We start from the raw sequence: 25,030 nt of genomic DNA, 5'->3' as shown, positions 1-25,030 counted from the left end.
CCCCCGCGGGGCCCGGCCGGCTGGGGCTGGGGCTGGGGCACTGCGCCGGGGACTCCCCTCCGCGGGCACCAGCGCTTGCGGCTGCCGGCGGGGCGCTCCTCAGAAGAGGCCCCCCAGGCAGGAGCCAGCCCCCGCCGGCGCTTCCCCGGTCCCCCGGCACCCACAGCACTGAGGGAGCCCCCGCGGCCACGCTCTCCCGGGCGAGGTGCGGTGCCACCGCCTGTACAAACGGCAGCCGCGAGCGAGGCCTGCGGGGATGGCGCCCGCCGGTGTGTGCCCGAGCGGCCACGGGCGAGCCGTGGGAGGCCCGGCGCCCGGGGCTTGTTCTCGCGGAGCCTCTGGGTGGTGGCGGCGGCCGCGGCCCTCGGAGGGGGACGTGGGGAGCCCCGGGGAGGCCCTGCCAGGACCCGCCGCCAAACGAGCCCTCGCCTGGGAGCGGCCTCGCGCCCTGACCCGCGCCGTGACATCACGCAGCAGGACAGTGATGTCATCGCACTGAGCACCACTGCCGTGACGTCACCGCCACCGCGCCTCGTGACGTCACGCTGTGTGAGGGAGGGCCGGGGCTCGCGCTGCTTTCCGGCTCCGGCGGGTGCCCGGCAGCGGCGACCGGCGGGCACGGCCCGAGCGTTCCGGGCTGGCCGGTGTTTCCGGGGGGGGGAGGAAGCAGCGGCGCTTCCGGTGCGGGCGGCCCGGCTGGCGGAAGTGACGGCCGGGTTTGTTGACAGCGCAGGCCGCGGCGGGGGGAGCGGGCCCCAGCAGGACGCGGAGCCGCTGCCCGCCCCGGCGAGCGGCGCCGGGACCAGCCGGGACTCCCGCCGCCCCCATCGGCCGCGCCGGGCGGGGGCCTGGCGCCAGGTGAGTGCCGGCGTCCTTCTCCTCAGTCCCACCCACGGGGCTCGCCCTGCCCGGGGGCACCGGGCCTGCCCGCCGAGCGGTGGGGAGGCAGCGCCGCCCCACGCGGAGCCGCCACCCCCGGCAGCGCCGGCCGGTGCTCCCCGGCGCAGCCCCCATCCCCTCCCCGGGACTGCCGGGAGCAGCCGGGCTCCGCCAGGCAGGGCCCAGGGCCGCGGCAGCCCGTCCGGGAGGAGCCCCGGCGCTGCCGGCCGAGGTGACCTCCGAGCGCCTCGGGAACGGAAAGTCGCCCCACGGAGCGGGGCCGGCCCCAGTGTCGGGGGAGCGAGGGAGGGCTCGGGTTTGTGAGCAGAGCTGCGTGCGGGCTGGGGAGAGGGCTCGCAAGGGTGTCAGAGACCGTCGCGATCTGGCGGTGGCGGGTCCCGGTGCCCAGGGAGCCGTTACCCAGGGGCTCCCGGGGGTGTCCGCGTGGGCTGGCGACCTTTTGGAAAGAAAACCCGTGATGTAATTCCGTGAGCCGAAGGAGCATCTTTGCTGCAGGCAGGTACAAAGATCAACACGTTTCTCAGCTAGCACGAGTCGTTTCATTTGCGATGGCGGTCTCGGCAGCCCAGCAAGTTTGGCAATTGCCGGCTCTGCTGGGCCACGGCATCGTTCAGCCTACTCCTGCTTCAGCTTCCCTGCTGTCAGGCAGGGAGGGCATTTCCCTGCACAAGCTTTGATGACCCATCAATTAATAAAAACGCAGTGATTTGCAGCTGCAAGACGCCAGCTAAAATGACAGTGCGCTTTCCCTTCAAAATGCACCTGTGCCAAACTCTGCATTTACGTTAAATTTGTTATTCTAAAGGCGTCGTAATCAGTTCACATCACTGCGTACTGTTTGCCTTCTCCTTGGACAAGCCCCTGATGCTGGAAAAGTCAGCTTTGCCAGGGATTTTTTGTAGCAACAGTGTAAACGTTATGTCGTTGGCGTGGAGCCACGGTGAGTCAGGCTTGGCTCTGGGGAGAGAGGCTGGGAGAGAAGCTCGGTGTGCAGTCCAAGGTAGAGAACATTGGCATGGGCAGCCCTGGGAGCGCCAAGAGCGGTCCCAAGCCTCGCGTGCCAGCGCAGCCTGAAATGCTGTAACAATGTGGATGTAGCCTACAACTAAGCGATGTTTGCCAAAGAGGCTGGCTGGACCTGGCGGGCCGGGGTGGGGGAGAGCGAGGCTGCACGTGCTGCGGTTTCCTTTGGGCCGTGGATGGTGGGAGGATGCTGTTACTCCCCGGAGCGGCTGCTTCGGGGGGTAGTTGGGTGTAGAGGCTTTTATGTGCCTGTGTCCCCAAGGGACCCGATTCCTTTGTGCATTAAGATGGAGGCAAATCTATTAGAGAAATAAATTGGAAAAAATATTGGCAGCTGTAGCTCTGGTCACTTTTCAATTCTTGCACTTGAGTTTTTCGGCATGTTTCACATGTCTCTGTTTGACCCTTCAAAACCACACATGCACTAGGCAGCTTGTTGCCCCATCGGGAAGCACTGGTGACAGACTGCGAGGCAGGCAACGTGCACAGCTATTGCCTGTGGAAAGCTGCCTGAGGATAATGATTAGGCAACTGTTAATGATTTGTCAGCCTCTCTAGTTCATTGCTTTTTATCAACACCCTGAGCTTATAACTAGAGATAATATCGATCAGTGCAGCTATTGACTCTCTTGCTTCCATCTCCCCCTGCCCATGTGTCATGTCCTGAGTCTGAGGAGGGAGAAATTAGCTCGTATCGTGTCCTGTACGAAAGGTCACAGCAGCAGCTCTGGGTGCCACTCAAACACCCATAATAAATGGTGAGGATGAACGCTTTTCTTTGGTGTTATTTACTGGGGTGGTTTAACCACTTTCCTCTATATTTACCTTCTGTTGGGGATTTTGTCAGTGGATCACGGGGAGCTCAGAAGTTAAAGGGCAGCTGATTTCTCCAGGGCTAGGATCAACCGGCCACATTGTGCTGGTCTCAGCAGAGGGGGAACAGAGGATTGTCAGAGCCACAGGAAGGCAGTCCTTGCCCTTTAGTGCTCTAAGCTGCTTGGACAAGTCCCAAGCACTGGCTGTTTCCAGCTGCACGTGATAATAGATTGTCAATGGGAATTTGTTTTTGAGTTCTCTGGACATCAGTAGTAAACAGTGGAAGAACACTGGCTGCAGGGACCTCCTGTCTGATGGCACAGGGGAACTGGTAGGGATAGCAGAACACGTTTCCTGGCGGGTTCAGATCTTCGTGTTGATCTTGTCTTTCTGGAAAGATTATCTCAAGCAAGCTTCAGGCAAAATCTGCAAGAGGGACCCGTTCTGGATGTGACATGGATTCGTCTCCAAAGCAGACGCAGTGCAGAGTGCAGGACAGCTTCCTCCCACCTGCCTTCCCTCAGCTGGGACCTCACGGCCAGTGAGACAACACTCTGCGCTCAGTGGCCCATTTCATCCTCTGCTTCTTTCCTGACTTAACTGCAAAGGGGCGTGCTGTGGATTATGGGTTTCCTTCTTTTTCAAAATTAAAGACCCACCATCTTACTCATTTTTGTTGTTCATACCGCATGTATCTCAAAGGTCTCTGAGCTATTGTGGCACCCTTGAGGAGTTGTGTGTTATTATGACCCCAGCTCAGGACTCAGTGACCCCGAAAGGCAAGTTACACCCTTTAAACTATCTCTGATGGGGACACTCAGTGCAATTTTTGTGATTGCTGAGTTTTTGGGTTAGTTTTTTTCCTCAGCATCTGCTTTGCTTGGAGATCTTTTGCCTCTTGAGCCAAAACCAGCAGAGAACCTGCCTGAGATCCCCACAGGAAAGGCTGTTGAAAGTTGTAGGCCAGGACAGAGTGGGTCAGAAGGATCAAGCTTCGCCAAGGGAGGTTCAGGTTGGACATTAGGAAGAATTTCTTCTCAGAAAGGGACATTAGCCATTGGAAGGGGCTGCCCAGGGAGGTGGTGGAGTCACCATCTCTGGAGGGGTTTAAGAAAAGACTGGACATGGCACTTAGTGCCCTGGTCTAGTTGACAGGGTGGTGTCAGGGCAATGGTTGGACTCGATGATCCCTGAGGTCTCTTCCAACCTGATTGATTCTGTGATTCTGTGATTTGGGGATTGAAACTTGATCCTGCCGTTGCCTGCAGATATAGTTCCCAAAGATGCTTATAGGAAGGAGAAACTATCGATCAAATTCAAGTAAAGCCAAAAGACAAGCCAAGTTCATCACTTGTGCCTGCTTCTGCCTTTAAGGTTTTGTCCACTTACACTAGAACGAGGTTTGGCCCAGGGAGACGAGGCCTGGGGTGGGGGCACCGCCGGAGCGACCCAGCACGGCCATTCCTCATTGCTGATCAAGGAGCAGTTCTGCTGATCTCCACTTGCTTTTTGAGAGGCTCCTTTCTGTGTTGGGTTAATTCCTTGGCCAGCTCTTTGTCCCTGATGCTGAAGCACACCCTCGGAAAAGGAATTAATAAAACACAGAAGAAAGAAAAGAGCTTTGATTTCCAACTTGTGCTGCTTTCATGTTTGCATGGAAATCCATTCTGCAGCACAGGGAGGGAGCAGAAGGCCGGGAGCCCGGGCTGCCAGGCAGGCTCAGTCACAGCTGTGCTCCTGTCACCCACACAGACCATTTGAGTTTAAAAGGTTCCCTCATCCACAGCCTTACCTGATCCTTTGTCATGGCCCAGGCAGTGGCTGAACAGAGCATCTGAAAGGGGAAGGGGGAAGGTGCCTGATCCACCCTGGGTACCTTTGGGGAGAGTGATTAATGTGAGGAACCAGAGTTAAACTCTTCCATCTTGTACTGATACTGCAGGAATGAAGGACAGAGAGGGCACCGGAGGCGTTAGAGAAGCAGAGAGCTGGAGACACAGACAAGTGTCCTGATCTTTGCAACTGCAGGATAAAGATCAGAAACAGAATATAGTTAAGGACATTTTGCAACGACTTCCCCAGTAATGGCTGCTCAGCTGTGACTCCATAGCACCGGTGTTCTCACGGCCAGCAGGGACATACCTATTGTTAAGACACAGGTTTTACCTCAAAAATAAACATTTCAATGCAATTTTTGTGTGCTTCTGGATATATATAGAAGGGTTCACATCAGGGTTGCCTCTAATGTGATTTGACCCTCTGAAAGTGAAATGGCATCGGTGGTCTTCAGTCACTTCTGCTAAACACCTCCAAGGCAAGCCCTCCTTCAGTGCCAGTGAGTGAGCCTTAATGCTAGAGCCATGAGATTTTTCAAATAAGAAAATAGACAGGAGTAGCTTCCCCTAATTGTCTGCCTCACCCATCCTTCTTTGTCCTGTACTAAAAACGAAGAAGGGCAGAAGCAACTTGCCTTTCTCCAGGTCAGTCACTCATACATTTTGTGATGGATTTGCAGTGGTTTGGGTGAGCAAGTCCCAGGGAGCTGGATGTATAGATGTCCAGCACATGCATAAACCTTGCTTTACGCTGCACTCAAAGGGAAGCCAAACCAGTCCGTGTATTTCCCTCTGGCTTCTCATCCATTTCACAGTCTAATTTAAGGACTCGCATGGAGCTTCTGGCTTGGTCTTACAGAGAAACATTCAGCTTGAACGTGAAATTTCACTCGGAACCATGGCAAACAAAATTACAGGCACGAGATATGGGGCCACCAGATCCCACCGGGGCTATACAAAAGATCGTCCCGACAGTAAATTTTCTGGTGGTTTATCCAACCCACCCTGCAGGAAACCAGGCAATGCGGCTTCTGCCACTTCCCTTTCAGAGGGCCCTTGTCAGCCAGATAACCCCTGCAATGAGGAAACACTTTCTTGCTGTGTAGCCTCATTTCCAAACATGTTTCGTGTTAACTCATTCCCACAGTGTCCCCTGGGGGTGGGGATACCAGTGAGGCCAAAATGCTGCAGGTTCTTTTGAGGTCAGCAAGCGATGGGCTGTAAATACAACTATCAGCGTCCTGCTGGTACAACAGCTTTGCAGGACACTTGCCAATGTGCCTTTCTCAATGTGTGTCTTTTTCCCCTCTGCTTATAGCTGTCCTGATGTCCCTGTAAATTCATCCTGGAACTTCATTTGAGGAAAGGATCTACCGAATCAAAAGCTTCCTTCTGCTCTTCCGCTTCCCATAACTTCCCTCAAGATGGCATCCGATAGCCCCGAGTCACTAATGACCTTGTGCACAGATTACTGCCTTCGCAACTTGGAGGGGACTCTCTGCTACCTGCTGGACAACGAAACTCTCCGGCTCCATCCTGACATCTTCTTGCCGAGCGAGATTTGTGACAAACTTGTCAACGAGTATGTTTCAGGCCTGTGGAAAAGCTGTTGTCTGGTTTGGGAAGGAGCCAGGAGCTCAGGGAAGGGGGAGTATAGTTCTCTAAAAAGAGTGATGGGAAAGGGGAAAAAAAATGGGGAAGAATTGATAGGGCTTGTTTTTTTCCAGCTGATCCTCATATTGGAAATAAGGATTTGTATTAGCTTCAGAAGGAAGTGTCCCCAGGCGTTATTGTACTGCTATACATCATCCTAGTTTCTGTGGAAATCACCATTTCCACATAGGTAAACCCAGAGTGAAAAAAACAGTCACTGCTTCTTCCAAGAACATCAGTAAGCAACAAAGGAGCCTTCCCATTTCCCACCACTGAAGCATTACAACTCTCTCTCAAACCAGAGAAATAAGAATGCAAAGCGCTAACAGATATTAAATTTTAAGGCTGCTGCTCCCATAGCTGTACAAAGCAGCCTGTTTCCAGGGATTTACAATCTATCAGAGTCTCTCTTGGCTGAACTCCTGCCCACAAAGTCTGGCAGAGAACTTTGGCCAGCTCATTTTCTGAAAATGAAAAATCAAATTACTAACTTTAGACAGACAGGGAAAAAAATTCCTGGAGTGTGTGTTTGCCAGAATCCAGTTTGCTCAAACACACACGTGACCTTGCACAAATCTTTGCCTGAGATTTTCCTAAGGATCGTTAGTTCTGTACAAGAAGAGGGAATAGGCCAGCTCCCATCACCCCAAAGGCTGTTCTGGACGATCAGGAGGGAGCCTGTGTCACTTGGTCACATTTTCTCTTAACCAGTGAAGGTGCTAGAGCTGTAGCGGAGCCTTTGTGTTGTGCTGTGCTAATGCCATTGCCCCAATACAGGTACGTGGAGTTGGTGAAGACGGACAGCATCTTTGAACCCCATGAAAGCTTCTTCACCCTGTTCTCAGATCCCCGGAGCACCAGGCTAGCTCGGATCCACTTGCGGGAACAGATTGTGCAGGACCAGGACCTGGAAGCCATCAGGAAGCAGGTGGTATTGTACTGACAGCCTCCAGCTGCCACTGCGCATAGCAGCATTGCTGCACGGGCACCAGCTAGAACTCCAGGCACCCACAGGTTCCCCAGACTCCATCCTTCACCATCCAGATTTTCTTTGGGAGAACCTCAGCTTCTTCCTTCTCAGCTCCCAAAGCCACTGTAGGGAATGGGATGGGGACATTGGTCAAGTTCGGTGATACATGGTCTCAGGCTCTCCCTGTGGGAGGTGGTGTAGCAACAGGGTGGGTGCTCTACCTGTGAAATATTTCTAACTTTGATTTCCCATCTTCCAGGATCTTGTTGAGCTCTACCTGACTAACTGTGAGAAGCTGACAGCCAAGAGTCTGCAAACCTTGGTGAGCTTCAGCCACACGCTTATCTCCCTCAGCCTCTTTGGCTGCTGTAATATCTTCTATGAGGAGGAGAACCCTGGGGGCTGTGAAGATGACTGTTTGGTGAACCCCACGCGCCAGGTCCTGGTCAAGGACTTTACTTTTGAAGGCTTTAGTCGCTTGCGCTTCCTGAACCTGGGCCGCTTGATCGAAGGGGTAAATGTGGAGACGTTGCTTCGGCCTTTGGCCTCGCTTGCAGCTCTTGATCTCTCTGGGATCCAGCTGAACGATGTGGGATTTCTGACCCAGTGGAAGGACAGTCTGGTTTCCTTAGTGCTTTACAACATGGACCTGTCAGAGGAGCACATCCAAGTGATCGCACAGCTTCACAAGCTCAGGTCAGCAGATCTGTTATTCCTTGTTTATCCTTTTCCCACTGATAGGGAAAGGTCTTTAGGAATGGTCTACTTGCCTGCTAACAGAGAGCCGCCCACTGTTGGTTTCAAGTTATAAACCTTCCCCGTGAACAGGCTCTCACTGACTCACTGTACATGTCTGACATGCCTAAAGCCAGCCTGCATTTTGCTTGCAAAAGGACACCACTTAGCAGAAACTCCCTCCTGGAAACACAAAACACAACACACACCACAACCCCATGCACCAAAAAAAGCAAAAAAAAACCCCAAACCAAACCAACCACCTCTTCCAGCCAAACAAAAAAGAACAGCTGAATACCTGAGAGATGGCAACAAAAAAATTACTACAGATGTGTACGTCTACTAATATAGCAATAATCACACTGTGAATCTCAGTCCTCCAAACCACTTGTCAAACAGGAACGTCCAAAGTTTAAGCCTGGCTCTGAGATAAAACTAGGAAAAACTCTGAGCTCAGACTGTACTCGCTGCGCACGGATGGTGCGACCAAGGGGAAAAGCGGTGTAAATAAATAGGCACTCCTGCCCTAACTGTTAACAGTGAAAGGACTTCCTGAAACAGAGTTGAGACAATCGCTATTCAAACTGCCCAGTGGTATCAGGAAAGGGATCGAGGACTTTCCAAGCCAAAGAGAAGGGCCTCACTGTTCACACGAAGGATACTTTGCAGTGGCTCACATAGTGTCGCCTCTGCTGACTGCAGACACTAGAGGGTACCATGTTAACATGTGACCTGGGAGTCTCAGGGAACGTCCTGGATAACATTTTCTAAATCCAAGTACTCGAACTCCCAGTGACTTGCAATGAAACTTGGTCTACGACAGGTAGAAGACACTTTTGTGAGTGGGATGTTGGCTCCTGCCTTAGGCAGTTTAGAAAAGTCTCTCCCCAGGGTCTCAGCTACTGCTTGGCAGGCAAGAGCAGCCCCTGTCCTGTAAGGACCCCACCGCACATGATGGCTGGTCAGTTTGTTCCACCACTCCCTTAGCATCAGGGTTTCCCCAAAGCTTAAGCATTTAAATGCCTGAAGATAAATGAAATCAGGGCAGCGTAATAGCCTGGGGTGGGAAAAAACATAAGATAGAGGAAGCAGACAAAAACTTGTGTAACTTAATTTGTGGGATGAGGCAACATATATTTCTGGGGATGCAAAGATACTCTAATGCACCTTAATCACCAGGCAGAAATGCTCAGGTGGCTGCTGTGATGGAGCTTGGGAAAGGCAGTTCCTGAGCCTGGAGCTATTTCCTTTGTGATGTGAGGCCAAATGATTCATTGTGCTCCATTCTAAGTAGACCTCTACCAGATACCTGTGTGCTTCGGTTAGACACAGGGCCAGATCCTGCTGCCAGATCCTACAGAACCACATTCCTGTATCTTGTGAAGGAAATAGTAACCATAATAAATAAATAAAAAATAATAATCACACTTGGCTTGTCATCTTCCTCTGGTAAAGAGGCAGAAGCCGTAGCTAATCCTTTGCAGGCTCTGAGCTCCTCTCTGTCATTTGCAGGCACCTGGATATCTCCCGAGACCATCTGTCCAGTTATTACAAATTCAAGCTGACCCGGCGGGTTCTAAACCTGTTTGTGGAAAACTTGGTAAACCTCACTTCGCTCGATATCTCAGGGCACACCATGCTGGAGAACTGCACTATCCCGAGCATGGAGGAGAAGATGGGCCAGACAAGGTAAGGAAACAGCAGTTACTGAGGTCTGCTTGGATGGATAGATCAGTGAAAGATGAATTAAGGACAGTTCCCTCTTCTGAGCTTCCAAATTCTGTAGGTCTAATTAATACTAAAAAGCAGGGTACAGGTCTTGCTAGTTTCTCCTGACGCTAAAGACTGATGTGGGAACCAGCTGTGATTCCTGTGTGTGACACACATATGAGGCCTTTTAAGAGTAATAAAGAATTCATCCTATCTGCCTCCCATACATACCTAAGAAGTATTTCAGTTGTTCTTTTCCACACACATTCTTCCAGGGATCTCTTGCAGTGGTTTATATTTCTTCTGAAAGGACTCCAGAGCCCTTTATGCATTTTCTACACAAAACATTCTTACCCTCACTGAAATCCAGGCTCTTCCAAGACAGAACACTTCTACACTGAGTCAAGACATCAGTGTTCATAGGAGGGCTGAGTGTTTTAGGAACTTAGAACCTAAAGGCATGTTTTCAGATTTGAGCTGGATACTGGGCAGATCAACCTTGGAAAATCCTGGTGCACCTCAGCAGGGGAGTACTTAGAGGTCTGGTTTTCCAGATCAGCCAAGAACTCTGCCCTCCTGTTCCCTGAGCATTTACTGAACAAAAGCAAAACAAGTGGGACAGTACTGGCCCCTTTCCAGAGCTGGTGAAAAAATGCTGGCTCTCAGTCAGTAAGGAACATGGCAGCAAAACTAGTGTTGTTGCACGATCACAGAAGCAGACCAGCGTGTCTGTCAGACAACACGCAGTCCAGTTTGCTGATAGTTTTTAATCAGTGAAATCCACAGCCCTTTCCTAAGGGGAAAGCGTTTGCCCCAGCTAGTGAATTCCCAGGACAAATTCTACCCGGGACAGCTGCATTCTGGCTCCATGAATTCTTACTGCTGTTTCTGTTGAACACATTGAGCCCTGCGCTCGGGATCACCTGGGATGAACATCCAACGTTACGTTTAGGAGAACCTGACTGGCACACAACTGCAGTGTAGCTATTACTCTAGTTATGGAGCAGTACAGTCAGAGTGAATGGGGAGCTGATAGCTATCTTCTGGGGCAGGAGACACCTGAAGAAAGACAGTGCCAACATGAGTGATGTCTTTTTTTTTTTTTCCCCGTCAGCATTGAGCCAGCAAAGAGCAGCATTGCTCCCTTCCGGGGTCTGAAACGACCACTCCAGTTCTTGGGCCTTTTTGAAACATCTCTCTGCCGCCTGACGCATATTCCAGCCTACAAGGTAATGAGGCCACAAGAATATTGGCAGTAGGTACTTGGTAGAAGTTGAAAGAACATGAAAATTACTGGCTGCCAGTACAGTGGAGTTCTTGGGGTCTCAGGTGTGACAACTGAGCTCTGACCTTTCCATAGCTACTTGATAGTGCAGGAAAACTGCCTGAAGGCAAGACCTGTACCCCACATGGTTTTTGCAAGGGTTAAAAAACACATCTCAGAGTGGGGTGTGGAAAAAATCATCCTGCCTGAAGGACCAGGATGTCTGTGACTACAAGAAAAGGATTTAAGACAATAGGAGTCTCACTTGTGACTAGCATCCTCCTGCCCCAGAGGTGCCCTTTCTTGTCCCTCTGGGCTGAGAAGCGACTCAACCTCTTTGCTCTCATCCTGGGCCTAATCTAGCAGGGCAGAGGGACGTTGTACCCTTCGACCTTCCACAGCTACCCTCAGAGTTCCTGTCTCACGTTGGTTTTTCCTTCTTGATCATTTCTTCCCTGACTCTTTTTGTTCCTCCGTACCAGGTGAGTGGAGACAAGAACGAAGAGCAAGTCCTAAATGCTATTGAGGCTTACACTGAACACCGACCAGAAATCACTTCCCGGGCCATCAACCTCCTTTTTGACATTGCCCGTATCGAACGCTGCAGCCAGCTACTGCGAGCCCTTCAGGTAAACCCCTGCTAGCACTTACCTCACCCTTACAAGGGAAATCTTGCAGTCCCAGTCCTTTCTTCACCCTGAGACACCATATCAGGCCATTCTGGAGAAAGTTCCAGTAGTGCAGTGGAACTGGGGAGCTTCATTTCATGCACGTATTCCTGCAATGCCTGGGCCACGCATTCCTTGCAGGCTCGTAACAGTCTTTGCCCCACACAGCCGTAACAGTCACACCAAGACTCAACAGCAAGTCAGTGGCACTGAAGCTTCATGTTGCTTCTCTGCAGCTGGTGATCACAGCCCTCAAGTGCCACAAGGACGACAAAAACATCCAGGTGACAGGCAGCGCGGCGCTGTTCTACTTGACCAACTCCGAGTATCGCATGGAGCAGAGCGTAAAGCTGCGGCGCCAGGTCATCCAGGTGGTGCTGAACGGCATGGAGTCCTACCAGGAGGTCACAGTAAGAGCAGCCCAGTGTCCTCCTTCCCTGTACTAAGTCTTCAGCCTAGTGTTAGCATCTGGGTCTTCTCAACCTCCAGGATGTGAGCCAAGGCAGGCACCGGACAAGCTGTTGCCCGGATCTGCTCCTTGCCTTCACTCAGTAATGGAGATTACATGCAGGGTGCTCCTTATCCACATGGTGTTCTCCAGAACAAGGGGAAGAAAGTGATGATAGCAGTGCTCCTTTTTATCTGATGGTGGTCAAAGGGTGTATACGACACACAGCATAGATGTCCAGTGCTGACTGGGGGGTGAAAAGGGTGCAGGCATTGGCAGTCTTGAGTCAACAGAAAGAGACATCACAATACTCTCTATGGGAAGTAGCTGACGTTGCCACTGGGTTGCAGAATCACGAGTGTTGTATAGAGAGCTTACAGGCAGTGAGGAATTGGCTTGAAAAGTGATGGGCATTGGGTGATTGCGTGGCCCTGTGAGACTCGAGTGATGGAGAGAGAGAAGAGGGTGCTGACAGAGCACGGCTAAAGCACAGTGCTAGGTAAGAGGGTAGCAGAAGTTTTAATAGTCATAGTCAAGCAAGAAGATGGTTTCAGTACCAAGCAGCAAGGAAACGTGAGGTGATGGGGTCCATGTTTTCGTAGCCGCTTGGCCCAGCGTTTGCTTCCTTTTGGCCCAGGTACAGCGAAACTGCTGCCTGACACTGTGTAACTTCAGCATTCCTGAGGAGCTGGAGTTCCAGTACCGCCGAGTCAACGAGCTGCTGCTGAACATCCTCAACCAGAGCCGGCAGGATGAGTCTATCCAGCGCATCGCTGTGCACCTCTGTAACGCTCTGGTCTGCCAGGTGGACAACGATCATAAAGAAGCTGTGGGCAAGATGGGGTTTGTCATGGTTGGTATGGTCCCAAGGCGTCTACTTATCCTTAACCCAGGCTAGCACAATTCCCTTGCAGCGCTCCACCAAATGCATCCAGCCAGTGACCCAACCTTGCAGTATCAGGGGAGGGAATTAGTGTCCTAGCAATGGTAACCTCTCCTGGAACCTATCCCTCCCCACCTGACATCTTTTCCTTGCTTATGAGCACTGGAAGTCACGATCTCAGAGATAGGCTGTCTGTGAGCGCAGGGAAGCAGCATAACCTTCTACCTTCTTCACCACATCATATTATTTCCAGAACTGGTACCACCTTGTAACTAGCTCCTTCTCCATCTCCCTGAGTTTGTATCAGCCTCCCAGCTCATGTCAACCCATATCCCTCACCTTTTCAAAGAGCCACGGAGGCCACTGCTTCGGTGCCATTATGCCAGAATGTGGTATAGACTCTGTCATACAGATCAACACTGACTTGACTGCAAACTCGACAGCTCGGGGACCGTGACATAGTTCAGCTCTGTGAACACTTGCGACATTGAACATAACCCAGTCCCACTGGTTTAGAGAAAGAGATCCCAAGTAGGTTCTCTACAAAGGGTCAAAACTGCATATGCCTGCAAAAATTGGCTGTAGCCAGCCCTGCAGTACTGCAGCAGTTTTAGCTCTGTGATTCTTGACCTGTTTCTCACTCTTCCCCTTCCTCTGCCCACAGACTATGCTAAAGTTGATTCAGAAGAAGTTGGCTGATAAAACGGTGAGTGTTTCCCCCACAAATGTATTTTCTTTTTGGTCTGACTTGAACATGGAGATCAGTCCGGAGTGCCAGCCCAGCTTCTCTAACACACACAAGACATCTCAGCTGGTGCTGCAGAATTTCCTGTCCCAGGGTGACAGCAGGGGGCTGTGACAGGGAGGCAAAAATATTAAACAAAAAACCCACTTGCTGACAAGTTGAAAGTGAATAACAAGGTTTTCTTACCTCTGGAGCCATCTAGGGTGATCCCAGAGGAAACACAAGCGGTGGGTTTGCGCTGGGCTCCCACATTAGCAAAGCTTTGTTTCTGTCCCTTTCTTTTTGGCTCTGTAGTGTGATCAGGTGATGGAGTTTTCCTGGAGTGCCCTCTGGAACATCACTGACGAGACCCCCGATAACTGTGAGATGTTCCTTAACTACAGCGGCATGAAGCTGTTCTTGGAGTGCTTGAAAGTAAGTATGTCTGGGTTCCTCTAGAGGAATGCTGGCATTAGCAGTGCAGATGCAGGTGCCTGGGCAGGATCCCTGGCTGAGCTAATCTATAAGCAGTACATCCTATGTTGCACAAACAGAAAAGAAAAAGCTTGTGTATTTTCTTATATTTCTCACACCCAACCAGTAGAACAGAGAAACTTACGCTCAACATGCTCTTTCCCCATCTTGTAGCAATCTCCCTTAAGCAGAGCAGCAGAGAATAGTGAGCGCTGGCCTTGATTCCCTCAGTTCATGTGTATCTTGAACATTAGAGATCCCATTCGGCATCTGCTAAAGAACCATTGCTGACTGCTCAAAAATACTCAGCCTTTCTAGATGTGCTGTACAATCTTTCTCCAAGGTTGCTTGTCCTCAGCATCACCATAGCCCCTGCTTTTGTATAATCCTGTTTATTGTTGCTTGCTTAGGAGTTCCCAGAGAAACAGGAGCTGCATCGCAACATGCTGGGGCTCCTGGGCAATGTAGCAGAGGTGAAGGAGCTCCGCCCACAGCTCATGACCTCCCAGTTCATCAGTGTGTTCAGGTGAGTGCCTGGCTAAGGACCAGCTGGGCTGGGGCAGGGTGAGTGCTCTGGAGCTCTGCTCCTGAACCACCTGGAGACTTTTAAACCTTTGGTGCTTCAGCATCTCTAAATGATCTCTTCTCTCTTGGCAGCAACCTGCTGGAGAGCAAAGCAGATGGGATTGAGGTGTCCTATAATGCCTGTGGTGTGCTCTCCCATATCATGTTTGATGGTCCAGAGGCTTGGGGTATATGTGAGCCCCACCGAGAGGAAGTTGTAAAGAGGATGTGGGCAGCCATCCAGAGCTGGGATATCAACTCCAGGAGAAATATTAATTACAGGTGAGGAACAGAAAAGCTTGGCCCACTCACCTAGGAGCCAGGGTTGTCACAGGAAGCAAGCACCAACGGAGAGAAGGGAAGAGGTGTAGCCCAGCCTGGAGGCTCTGCTTAGAGTGAAGGAGAAACATCCTCAGGGACGTGCTCTTTAGTGAGGGTTTTACATCTTCCTTTGAAACATGAAACGCAGGCTGCTGAAATTAGACGCCTTGCCTGGCAATTCCTGTGGGAGAACTGGGGGAGCCCGACAGAATTTCGCCTGCACGTGTCTGGTGAAGTTGCATAGTTAGGAGACCCATGACCTGACTGGGACTGCCTAAGCATTTTCCTCCGACACTGCTGTCCTTTGCACCTCCTTAAGTCTGTTTGCTTCTGAAAGTCACGTGGATTGCTGTAGCTTTCGCTCTCCTCGGGGGGATATTTAGACACAGTTCCCAGAAATCCCTTCAAGGGTTAATACAGCTGGTGGGATCCTCCAAAGCCCCTCCTGTAAGGGGGTATCAGGCAGTCTGTATCCCTGGAGTCCCTGGCAGGGATCCAGGACGAATGGCATTCCAGTGCCTGAGCTACAGCACAGACACGTTATTGTTGTCAGAAGAAACACAGCAACCGTTGCACATGAGCAGCCAGCTTTGGCTGGGTATAATTTTGCTTTGGCCCCTCTACGGGAAGATCAGTGCTGCTGGGTTTTGGCTGTCGTGAGGAGATGCCTGACAGAGGATGGAAGTCAGTTCTTGGACTCCATTGCATTTGTTGCAGCTATTTATCTGGGCAGCGTGTTCATGCCGAAGTGTAGGGCCTGTAAGCCTGCCAGTATTGCCGTGTGACACCGACTTCGTCTTTGATGCCAGAATCTTTGACATGCCAATGGATTTACTGCTGTGGTATCTATGAGCACCGAGTTTGTGTTGCTTTGGGTGGCAAAGGTGCTGAAACAAGCAGCTCTTGGATTTTTAACAACTTCTGCAATATTTCTGTGCAGGTCATTTGAACCAATCCTTCGACTTCTTCCTCAAGGGATCTCCCCAGTCAGCCAGCACTGGGCTACCTGGGCGCTGTATAACCTGGTCTCCGTCTACCGTAAGTTCCCTTTTCGAAATCACATCCACTGCGCTGTAAGAGTGGACCTGAGCTGGTTCGCAGAAAAAGCCTTCCCTGTTTAGCTCTGTCGGTAGAGAGAACGTTCTTTGAATGATGCAGGAATGTCCAGGCAGCACAAACGAGAAACGAGACTTAGTGTGTAGGAAATTCCTTCAATGCTTTGATCCTTCTGGCCATGCTCTTATGTTCTCAGCCATTTTGTGTCTGCTGTTTTCACAGCCAGGGCACCCCTAGCAGGCTGGCTCCATAAGAAATAAAAGTTTTGTGGCTTCTCAGGTCACAGGCTTCTCCTTCCCCTCCTGCTACCCTTTATATTGCTCCTGTGAAGGTTTACAAGGACCTGTTTTATTCTTTTCTCTGCAGCTGACAAGTACTGCCCACTGCTGATCAAAGAAGGTGGGATTCCCCTTCTGAAGGACATGATTGAAATGGCCTCAGCACGGCAAGAGACCAAGGAAATGGCCCGGTAGGAAACCAATGCACTCTCATCAAACATTCTGTTTAGCTTTAGTTTAGTTTTTATTCTTCTACATCAAGTGGGGCTACCAAAGACAGGCCTGTACTGATGTGTACGAGGGGTAAGAAGCGCACACAGGAGAAGAGCAGGAAACAGAGGATGAAAGCAGAATGACTAGAGAGGTGTTTATAGGCGGACAATACACACAGATCATTCAGGGTTGATGGAAGCTGGGCAAATTGGTTATAGAAGTGGCTTGTTGGACAGGGGAGCCACATGGCTAATTGCATCTTACACCAATAGTCTCCAGTCATCACTATTCTCCATACTTGTGTGGGCTCCCTGTCCAGAATCATACTGGCCTGTCACTAAAATTGCTGAGTGCACAGTTAAAACGAGAGGATTTTTGAGAAGATGGAGGGAGTCCATCACCTTTGTGAGCTTCCCCAGCTTACTGTGTTACGTGACCTTCCTCTGGAGTCATTCGTCCAGAGGTTTCAAAGCCAACTGCAGTTTCTAATCATTGGCAAACAGAGCTACAATTTCATACCTGCAGGATGGATATAAAAGAGGGGTAGAGCTCAGCTGGGAATACACACCTTGTGGGTGGGCAGCAGGCATCCCCCGTAGCTGAAGGGTTGCGAAATGCTGGAGGTGACTGGAGCCTGCAGAAGACTCTCACAGTTAGGCAGATGGTGTCGGGACGGTGCAGGAATGGTACCTGAACAGAAAAGCAGGGACAGGTGACAGCAGACTGACCGACAAACATCCGTATGCACGTGTTTCCTGAAGTGATTCAAAGCTCTCTGACGATTTGGGTGTGGGGGTGATTGGGTGTGGGGGTGATGAACGAAGGCTCACGTACAGATCCGGATCCATACTAGCATGACTTGAAATCCTGAGGGGATGAACGGTGAGCTCTGAGCTGCTTTTGTGGCGTGTACTGGATTTGACACAAATATCAGCTGATGTGAATCTCAGCAGAGGCTGCCTGCTGCAGTTCGTATGCATTTAGAGATCAGGCTGTTGGACAGTTCTTACGTTACTGTCCCACGACTGTCGTGCAACAAGCTTTAAACTAAACCCTCTCTCCTTGTCCTTGTTTTATCCATAGGAAAGTTATAGAGCACTGCAGTAACTTTAAGGAGGAGAACATGGACACTTCCAGATAGAGGCGATCCTCTCATGCCTCTTGCCAGCACTGTATCCAGCTTCTCTCTAATTCACTGTATATAGGGAGGACTCTTTCTTACCAACTCGCCTGTTGGAAGGAAGCTTTATGTGTGTGTGTGAGACCCTCAGTAGATGAAGGTGAACAGGGGAGGGGGGAGGGACTTTTTGCACAACAAAATGCTTTCCTTAAATTAGTGGACTTTTTTGTTATGAAGTTTCAGGTTGAAGTTCTGTGTGTATGATTTCTGTATAAAAAGAAAACAAAAAACAAAGACAACTACATAATGTATCTTTTAACCTTTTTATTTTAGACCACACAGAGAGCCTCAAATGATCATGAGCTTGAAAACCTAGTTGTGTGATCGCTAGTGACGTTTTTATTTCCCACTTTTTAGAAAAATCCCCTTTTGCTGTATTGCATGAGGTCCTGTAATGTCTGCAAGAACACCAGCCCTGAATCAGTATCGGCTGCTCAAGGGGGTTACAGGCAGCGAAGAGTTATTTATTTGGTTAAGAGAGGCTGGGGGACACAATACCAGAGAGTTAGACCAAAAAAACCTGACCCTTTTAGTGATATTTGTGAAGGGAGGAAATGGGGAAGGAAGATCTTTCAAGTCAATTCACTCCCTTAAGGGTTTTGTGTAGAAGACTCACCTTAATGGAAGCTTTGCTGACTGGCTGTGGGTCATTCAGAAGAAAGACATTCCCATTAAAGTCAAGAGGTCTGTTTTTGTCCCCTTTGGCGATACAGTAGGAGCTGCCAGCCCACCCAGCCTCAGGGCGTCAGGGGTGACCAGTAAAACCAGTTACACATCCTTGGCAACACAGAGCTTTTCTCTCTAAGGGAGCCTGTGCAGCAATCACGTCTTAATTCCAGTCCTTCACCACCTTTTTAGTTGGGTTCTGTTTTATGGGGAAGGGCTACAAATGCCAGAGAGGGTGTTTCCCCTCTGCATAATAAGCTCTACTAGGCCCCAGTCCAGAGCGGCTTGTACCACTTGTGCAAGTCCCAGTAACGGACTGGAGCTGTTCTGCTCTTTTTCAGTCTGCATCAGTCCAAGCCATGCTCAGTGGCAAAGTAATCTCCCTTTAGAGGAAGTTCACTGCAGCAACTGGAGGTGCTAAAGTCCTCTTCTGAGACTGGGGAGGCTCCAGGCACCCTTTGGAGGGTGATCCCATGAAATAGCACCTCTTGTTCCACCCCAACATCTCCCCCCTCTTCTGGGAAGCGGAAGGCCCTATTCTCACATGACCCCCACTGGCACTTACCAGTGCAGTCCCTCTCGCGTCAGCAGCGTTACTCCCATTTATACGCTGTAGGTGAAAGGAGAGTCCCACTGCGGTGGTCTTCACCTGTCAGACTCCAGACCTATAAAGGCTGAAGAAGCCAAAGGCCAAGGTTTGCCTCACAGCCAGGCACTCAGCAAGTGTGCAGTCCACGCTTAGAGCCCTCTGCTTGCCACGGTTCCTTCACAATTCACAAACCTTCCCTTAGAAGGGATTTAGAAAAGATTTTATATCTGGTAAGAGTGAGAGGAGACCATGGCCAGGTGAGCTGGGACATTTCAGGCCTCTGAGCACAGCCTCGCTGCTCTCTGCCCTTGTATACGTTGCTCTCAGATTTGACTCGCTGCTATGAGGTTCTTCTAATGCTCAGAGTTAATGTTGTCATTGCTGAGCACGTTAGAGAGAGATCCTAGAAACACAAACTGACACTTTAAATGACACAACACAGCTGCCCTGGAGAGGTTTACTTTTCCTGCCAATATGGTGTTACTCAATGTCTTTTTTGTTTTGTTTTGTTTTAACCATACGTCATTTGTTTTGATATTGTGAGATCTGTACTTTTTTCTTTAAGTATTTTTCAAACTTATATATATTTTTGTGTCACTTTTGAATTGTTTTCATATGGTTTGCAAAACTTGACAAATTATACTTTTTTTCAGTCGTTGGATTGAAATGTATTTTTCTCTTCTTCCTGTTCCCCCAGAATTTGTGTCCTTATAAGCTTTGAGACAGGGAAGCTTATTTCAAGATCTGTTTTCCGTATAACTCTTGCTAATCTTCCTTCTAGATGCAAAACTAAGAAAGGCTGCAAATGCTGCCAGCCAGCCTCGGGGCGTTAGGGGAGTCAGGCTTTGCTCATCTAATTCTCCAGTTCGTGCTGCTGTCCTCTTGAAGTTGTTTCCCGTGACAGTGCCACCCACTAGGCTTTCCCCCTTCCTAATGCCCGTGTAGTGCAAGCTCCTACCACTAAAATCTTGAATCACATGACAAAGAGCACTCCAGATTCTGACTATGTTGGCAAGGTGGGAGTGGAGTGGAAGGGGACACGTCACAGATGCGAGAGGTATCAGAAACCCACGTGCCCAGAACGCAGCTGCCACGCTGGGGAGAGCTGGAGCTCAGGAGCTCCCGTCTCAGCTAGAGCAGATCTCAGCCTTGCATTGTAATCCGAGCCAAACCGTCGGGCTTTACACTGAGATTTTGGCAGGACTACATCGAGGTTAATGACAACCAATGCCTTGGTTCCATCTGCCTCCAGACCCCAAAGATCTGGGTTTTTCAAACCAGTGCCCCTGTAAGTTCAGCTGTTATTGAAGTCTCACCTGCTGCAAGCTGGACCATGGTATCCCAAACTAACAAGATCCAAACTGCGTCAAGCCTTTGTTTCACACTGTAACGATAACCTCTGTCCTCACTGCTCACATATCCTCACCAAGCTGTACCTGAGTCTGAACCAGGATAAAAAGATTTCAAATTCCCAGCAACATGGAGATTGATGGAGTCAGGCCAGCCTGCCAGAAAAGCTTAGCTTTCTGAGATCTCTCACTGATCCCAGGGGGAAGGGGGAACTATAACTGGTCTGTTACACCGAGCTACACTTAAGATTTTGAGTCAGGCCACCAGCAACGTAAATTCCCAAGACAGCATTTTAAAAGAAATAGCATCCCTGTTAGAGTAACATGAGCTTTGGCTACAAGCTTCAATGTCTTCAAGCCAACAAACTTTGTGAGCTGAAAAATAACGTTTACTTTCAGTAAGGAGCAAAAGAGGAAAGGTATCCTCTGAACACCTGAGCGTGATCCCGGAATTCCTGTAATTGGGAGTTTGAAACTAGGTTGTACCTTGGTTTCCCTAACTAAAACGACAGGAGTTGTTGCACCCTAGGCATAACGCATGTGCCATGACCTGAAAGCGCTTTTTGGAGGCAAAGAGGAGTTAAAGAATTGCTGCCATAGATCCAGCGCTCAGACAGAACAGGGTAGTTGTCTGCAGCCATCATACCAGTATTCTGCAAAGGAGGGGAGGGCAAAGTAGGTGGTTTTTTATAAAGGTCTAATGTAAAAGGGGAAGTTGGATACCCTGAAATGCTTGACTGTTACAGAGAAGCCTCTCAGGACTTTCATCTTTGCTGGAGCAAAGGAATGAACCAGGAGACTTCAACTCCACACAGAATTATAGAGCCAACGATCAACCCTGCCCAGAAAACTCGAACAGGGTTCTGTCAAATGAGAATCCAGCTGGAGAGAAGTTCATAGTGTGTAAAGATACGGCAAAGGGGCTCCTTGTGCTCTGTAGTTATTGTCCCATTCAGACTCTTACTCATGTTTTCACTACTACATTTCCTTTAATATTCAAAAGCTTGGCAAGTAGAGCACAAACACAACTCAGTAGTTCTCTGCAGAGACTGTGCCACTAAAGGAACCCTCCACCTTGACTGTACGTAGTTTCCTTCCTGGCTGGAGGATGCCTCGTCGTTCAGTGGCCCAAGTCAAGGACACAGCAGTCCTCAGCATGCAGGGTGTCAGGTGTCTGCCATGTTCTCTGGAACAGGTAGGAGAGCAAAGTGGTGGGCAACTTCCCACAAGTGCTTCCATTTTACAAGATCTGTGGGAGGATGCTTATAACAATCGGCATCTACTTGCGTGATGCTTGACACCCAGCAGCACCAGACTTTCTCATCTAGACCAAGCCAAGAATGGTTAGCACTGATACTTGTGGCAATTAGTAACGTAGCAGATAATTCATCTGCCCCATCTGCATCATGGCTGTTATTACCCTGCACCGACCTACTGGCTGAAATGGTATCTGTTCAGCACTGAGTACGACCCCACTTGGCACCTCGGTCGGGCTGCTGCTGCAGTCACTCTGGCCTCTGCAAAAGATGAGTGGGAAGAAAAGTCTTAGAACTGTGAGCCTGTTCCCTTCTCGTCACTTGAAGGGAATCATCACATCCAATTAATTACCAGTGGAGCAAGAGCTATAGGGGCACTGCATTCAGGCACTACTCTATGGAAAAGATGTTTTCTTGAGACTGTTCAGGGAGGAGCCTGCTGCAGCTCAGGTGTTAGAGGGCAGCTTGTGCTGGAAAAAAAGAGAATTAAAAGTAGGGAAACAGCTGGTCTCCACGACAACCACGAGTACGAAGCACAAAGGATAATGGTCATCAGGAACGGAGGAAAAGCAACACGGGGGCTGGATGAGAAGACAGCACTTAACAAAAGGAACGAGGGAGATTTCCTGCTGAACTGAAACACTTCTGCTTTAGCAGACTGTATTTTAATTTCATGTAATTGTCACTGATTCTCTCTGTAATTCTTTTCTTGCTTAAAAAAAAGTTTTTAAGCTAACCAAATAATGTATTTCCTTGTTCTGCTTAACGAAAATAACCTCTGTTACAATGAGCGAGCGTCTGCTTTTCCTCTGTCCGTTGACCTCCCTAATGATGAGAGGCCTGGTTCAAATGTTTGTACATGGTGAAACCAAGCAAAAAATTAATAATGCACAACTGTTGCTTCCTTACAATTCTGAATGAATTAACTTTTCTGTTGTATCCATTGGATACCCGCTGTGTATTAAACCTAGTGCTTAACAATGTCTTCTTCCTTTGGTCTGTGAATGTGGTTTATTTAGGTACAGTACTGGTCCATTTGCTGTCATATATTTCATTAAAAATGAAAGGAACTGCCATGTGTTGATGATGCAGTTCAGTGGCTTTTCCTTTCATCACTCCAAGGGATACAATACTGTTTGTCAATAGAAAAGAGGCGTGGAGGAAGAGCGTATTGTTAGGAAATTATGTGAGAGGAGGAAAAAAAAATCAGAACAATATTTGACTGTACAGATTGCCTCTGAACTCTGTAACGGGTCTGTGGCTTGCATTCCACAGGCCAAGCTTTGTACGTGGGCAGAAGCAGAGTACTTAAGAAAAGACTCTAGCTTAAAACAGTCAATCTGCTTTAAGGTCAGCGTGACTTTCTTCGTAAGATCCTGGTCCTGCAGGGATTCAACTGGCAGTTAATTCAGTGGTCATTGTACGCTCTCTAAAGGATCAGACTCCAGGTGGTTGAAGTAGGAGGAGGAACCATGTGAAACTGAACTGCCTCTAGGAAGCTGAAAATGTACCATGTTGTAAGAGTACAGAGAGATACCTCAGGCTTCCAGCAGCATGAAATTCCTAGCTGGAATGCTGTAAGAACCTAGATTCTCTGCTCAGAAACTTGTTAGTAGAAGCTTTCTGGAACTGAGCCTAATTTCAACCAGTAATTTAGGTTGAAACCCTTGAGATAAACTCTGATCTCTGTAAGAGAGGTTTCAAAGCTGTGAGAAAAGATAAAAAGCATAACATGCCCCAAATTATTCTAATCACAAAGAGAGCGAGGATACATTCCTTAGGACAGATTATTCTAGAATATCAAAACGTTTCTACTTTCAAGTGGGTAATATTGTTACTACTCCAATTACCTTCATTAAGGTTTAACATTTACACCTCTCTGCAAGGAACGGAAAGACACTACCCACCTTTGCTTTCTGTTTGTAGATGGAGCCTGATGTTACTGTTCTGACCTTCCTGCTGTTCTGAAAGGCTTCCTTTGCAACTCCAGGAACAGAAGGATTTTCAGGGTATTTAAAGCAGGCAGAGAGTAGCGGGGCCGTCTCACATACAAACCCTGTACATGAGGTTTGACAAGCACCGATGCAGTCTATGAGGCATCTAAGGGAGGATTTCTGGAGGTTTTGCATTTACCTAGAATTAAAAAAAGGCAAAAAAATTTTAATTATTGTTGGAAATTTAGGCTACAATTTTTATTAACATTTCAACACAGCTGTCTCAGGTAAACCATTTAAGTGACCTGTGCAGCCAGGTGCTTTCCTGGAATCAGCAGGTGGCCACTGACTCACTTAAAGAGACTAAAATAATCAAGAACACCCCATTTGTGGTCAAACAATACCAAGGAATCAGCTACTTTTTGGGTGCTGGAGGATAAATTTGCAAAGAATATGATTTTTCTTTCCAAATTTTTACTGGGAAAGAAGGTAACCAAAGCAGCAGGATACATCTATATTAAAACTGAAAAGAGTTTAAAGAGAAAAAACACTGATGTCTGAACTTTTATAGGCTTGTGTTGAGATTCATCTCCCCTAAATAGACAGACACTCAAAGTGTAGATGTGTACATCTCCGCTAGTCTTCTTGGCTTTTTTTATTGTTAGCAAAAGATAAAGACACATCCAGGGTGCAATTCAACAACTTTTAGATGTCTGCTTTCAGATGAGAAGAACCATTCTCCAGACGTGCCTGCTTCCCTCTGCTGCGGGCGGGGGAGGCTGACAGCCTCGCTCAGATACCAACCTCTTCGCTGCAGACATCTGGTGTCAGATCAAATCCCACCCTGGCAGCCTCCTGCCAAAGTTGTGTCAGACGTTTTACAAGCTCCGTTTGCGTTAATAGCGCTGTCTAAATGCATTCAGCCAGGCACAACCTCCGCGTTTCTCCCTGGGGGACGGAAATAGACAGCTGAAATGATCAAATTGGCGAGACCAGAGTTAAGACACCACCAGGCAGCACCTTGAGCCCTCGCCTTTGCCCAGCGGCAGCTCTGCGGGACCCCTTCCACCCCTCACACGCACATTTAGCACTGTTCGCCTCGGGCCGCACTGAGATCTGCAGTTTTACCAGCGACGCTGCCCTCGAGGGCCCCGGCCCTGCGCTCCCCACACCGCTGAAGTGGACCCCGGCCGAGGGGCCGCGCACAGCCCGGGGGGTCAGGGCGGGAGCACCAGCGGGAAGGGAGCTGCGGAAAAGCGCCTTTCTCCTGGGAAAGGCCCCCGAGGCGGAGGGCCCCCGTGCAGGGCAGCGCACGGGCGGGCGGCGTGAGGGGCAGCGAGGCGGCCCGCGGGCTGCGGCCGGGCTTCCCCCGGCACATGGCGGGGGAAGGAGAGAGACCCCGGCTCCCGCTCCAGGGGAGCCGAGCCTGAGGTGCCAGCCCCCGGCCCGGCCCCGCCACCTCAGGGGGCCGCGCTGAGGAGGGCAACGCGCTCCCTTCCCAGCCGCGTCCCCACCCTCCGC

The 25,030-nt window shown here is 49.7% G+C and overlaps 1 protein-coding gene and 1 long non-coding RNA gene across 2 annotated transcripts; one reads left to right on the top strand and one right to left on the bottom strand.

The window, feature by feature from the left end:
- The first annotated feature begins 753 nt into the window (after positions 1–753).
- ZER1 (zyg-11 related cell cycle regulator) lies at positions 754–22,566 on the top strand. Its single transcript, XM_068413720.1, has 16 exons — positions 754–858; positions 5,893–6,156; positions 7,005–7,155; positions 7,457–7,893; positions 9,445–9,621; positions 10,757–10,871; positions 11,389–11,535; positions 11,811–11,984; positions 12,660–12,875; positions 13,570–13,611; positions 13,945–14,064; positions 14,514–14,629; positions 14,761–14,949; positions 15,929–16,026; positions 16,411–16,513; positions 17,619–22,566. Exons 2-16 carry the CDS (start codon positions 5,999–6,001, stop codon positions 17,674–17,676), a joined length of 2,301 nt encoding a protein of 766 aa, XP_068269821.1. The 5' UTR covers positions 754–858; positions 5,893–5,998; the 3' UTR covers positions 17,677–22,566.
- Positions 21,313–24,991, bottom strand: LOC137670723 (uncharacterized). The gene is made up of 4 exons (XR_011049345.1): positions 24,592–24,991; positions 24,314–24,457; positions 23,483–23,708; positions 21,313–21,836 (listed from the first exon to the last, which is right to left on the bottom strand). It is a non-coding gene; the product is annotated as an uncharacterized lncRNA (long non-coding RNA).
- Between the last annotated feature and the right edge of the window lie 39 nt (positions 24,992–25,030).

Source organism: Nyctibius grandis, chromosome 16 (assembly GCF_013368605.1).
Source record: "Nyctibius grandis isolate bNycGra1 chromosome 16, bNycGra1.pri, whole genome shotgun sequence".
Lineage (NCBI taxonomy): Eukaryota > Metazoa > Chordata > Aves > Nyctibiiformes > Nyctibiidae > Nyctibius > Nyctibius grandis.
The sequence above is the reverse complement of the archived record's forward strand: the minus strand, read 5'-3'. Positions and strand labels throughout refer to the sequence as shown.